The sequence below is a fragment of the Antrostomus carolinensis genome, unplaced genomic scaffold (genome assembly GCF_000700745.2).
Source record: "Antrostomus carolinensis isolate BGI_N321 unplaced genomic scaffold, ASM70074v2 scaffold37646, whole genome shotgun sequence".
Taxonomy (NCBI): Eukaryota; Metazoa; Chordata; class Aves; order Caprimulgiformes; family Caprimulgidae; genus Antrostomus; species Antrostomus carolinensis.
Window position 1 is genome coordinate 2,544 of NW_010323194.1, and position 2,004 is coordinate 4,547.

The 2,004-nt window shown below is 56.6% G+C and overlaps 1 protein-coding gene across 1 annotated transcript in view; it reads right to left on the reverse strand.

Annotated features, from left to right (window-relative positions):
• Nucleotides 1-2,004, reverse strand: part of LOC104526932 (calcium/calmodulin-dependent protein kinase type II subunit alpha) — a gene marked incomplete at both ends in the record, with an annotated part of 13,664 nt that overhangs the window by 1,600 nt on the left and 10,060 nt on the right. The window contains 3 exons of the mRNA XM_010170519.1: nucleotides 661-783; nucleotides 1,199-1,293; nucleotides 1,861-1,944. Of these exons, the coding sequence (XP_010168821.1) occupies nucleotides 661-783; nucleotides 1,199-1,293; nucleotides 1,861-1,944 (302 nt within the window). The remainder of the gene's footprint in view (nucleotides 1-660; nucleotides 784-1,198; nucleotides 1,294-1,860; nucleotides 1,945-2,004) is intronic.

The following is a 2,004-nucleotide window of genomic DNA, read 5'->3' on the forward strand; positions in this document are numbered from 1 at the left end:
GCGGAAACTTGGGCCAGAGCTGCCAGCAGCAGCAGATAAAACTTTACTAGTCAGCAGGAGATCACAGCTCTGGAGTCAGCAGGATCTGCTCTGCGGGGGGTGGGGGTTGCAGGATTCCTGGCTGCCCCCTGAGTTAACCCCTCCACTGACCAGCCCCATTTATCAGCGTGCTCAGGGTTTGCACGAGGTGTGGGATCCCAGGGTTGAGCCCGTGGACTCCTCCTGCCTTTAGGAGCAGATTCAGAGTGAGAACCAGCAGCAGGGTGCAGCGAGTTGGGGTTGCTGCTGGGGTGTGTGGAAGGATAAACACCAGCCTGCTCCCGTCCTGCCCATGGAAATCCCTCCCCAGCACAGTGTGACACCAAGAAACCAGCCTGTCCCCACCACGGCTGGGAACGTGCGTGTCCCTCCCACTACCAGCTCCCCTGGGACATCCTGTTTGCATTCACACTCCAGGCTTTTCTCTGCTGTGAAGCCTCAGGGAAAAGGCTGCTCTGAGAGCACTGGGAGGAACCATGCCAGGAAAGCATCTTCCCAGGGTGGAGAAAAGAGTTGGACAGCACGTTTGATAACACACACTCCTCAGTGATGTGTTCCTCCCCTGTGAACCCCCACATCTCTAGAGCTTTGACCCCACCTGGTGAGTTCCACCAAACTCACCGATATCCAGGGGTGCTTCAGAGCCTCCGCTGCCGTGATGCGCTTGGATGGGTTTATGGTCAACATCTTGTTGATGAGATCTTTTGCTTCAGGAGTGACTGTGTCCCATTCAGGGGAGGGGAACTGCCAAAGCAAAGACCAGAGTGAGAGGTGGCAGGAGCAACAGAAGAAGCAGAACCCTTTTTGAACTTGGGATGCTTCTCCTGCATCCCTTTGCGCCTGCCCGTGGGGCAGGTTGGAGAGAGAGTAGCAACTGGAAAGAGCTGCCAGCTGGAAAACTGGTGAGCAGGGGTGAGGGGAGAAAGGTGGAAGACCCAGGACAAGACCGAGCTGTCCTGAAAAGTGGACCTGAAACATGCCAGTGTGTGCACCTGGGCATGGCAGGTTGGCCAACCCTCTGTGACCAGAGTAGAGGAAATAAACTTGCTCTCGTCTGTCTAAGTTCATCCTGGTTGCTCTTCTGGAGCAGCAGACTGCAACACGGGGACAGCAAGAGAGAGGAGACCATGAAAAGTGGGAGCAAGACAAACCCACTCACATCATAAGCCCCAGCCTTGATCTGCTGGTAGAGTCGGTGCTGGTCTTCATCCCAAAAGGGCGGGTACCCAACCAGCAGGATGTAGAGGATGACGCCTGCCCAGGAGAGGAGATGTAGGATCAGTGGGAGAGAGTTCATTGCTGAAGGTATGAACAGATCCAGCCTGGGGACTGGCCCAACTCAAACAGAGGAATTGAGTAATTAGAGAAACGGGAGAATTTGCTTCCTGATTAAAAAGAAAAAGGCTCGTTGGTGGGTCCAGCTCCACACTGATGTGCTCAGTGACTGGGGACATACATGGTCTTGGCAGCTCCAGCCAGGTGCCCCATCAGGGCTGGGCGATGACTCCTCCCCATCACGGGTGGAAGAAGGCTCCTCTGTAGCTGCAGCTACGTGGAGGCACCTACCCTGCCTGGGGCCTTTGGGTGCAGGGGAGGTGCAAGGGGGCTGATCCTTCAGAGAAGGGTGCCACTGGACTGGGAAAGAGGGTGCTACTCTGGGGACAGCCCAGGGTCATGTGCCACCTCTTGGGTAAATTCTCCTCCCCAACGTCCCAGAGACATGTCTAGTAGTGACTGTGACTTGGGACATGCTGGCTGAGCAGCCTGCCCCATCCCACACAGCCCAGCCCAGCTTGCTCCCAACATTGCAGTCCGACTTACCACAAGCCCACAGGTCCACAGCTTTGCCGTAGGGGTCCTTACGGAGCACCTCGGGGGACAGGTATCCCGGGGTGCCAGCGAAACCTGGGACAGACAGCCTGTCACACACCACCAGCAGACAGCCCCCATCCCCACACAGCTTGC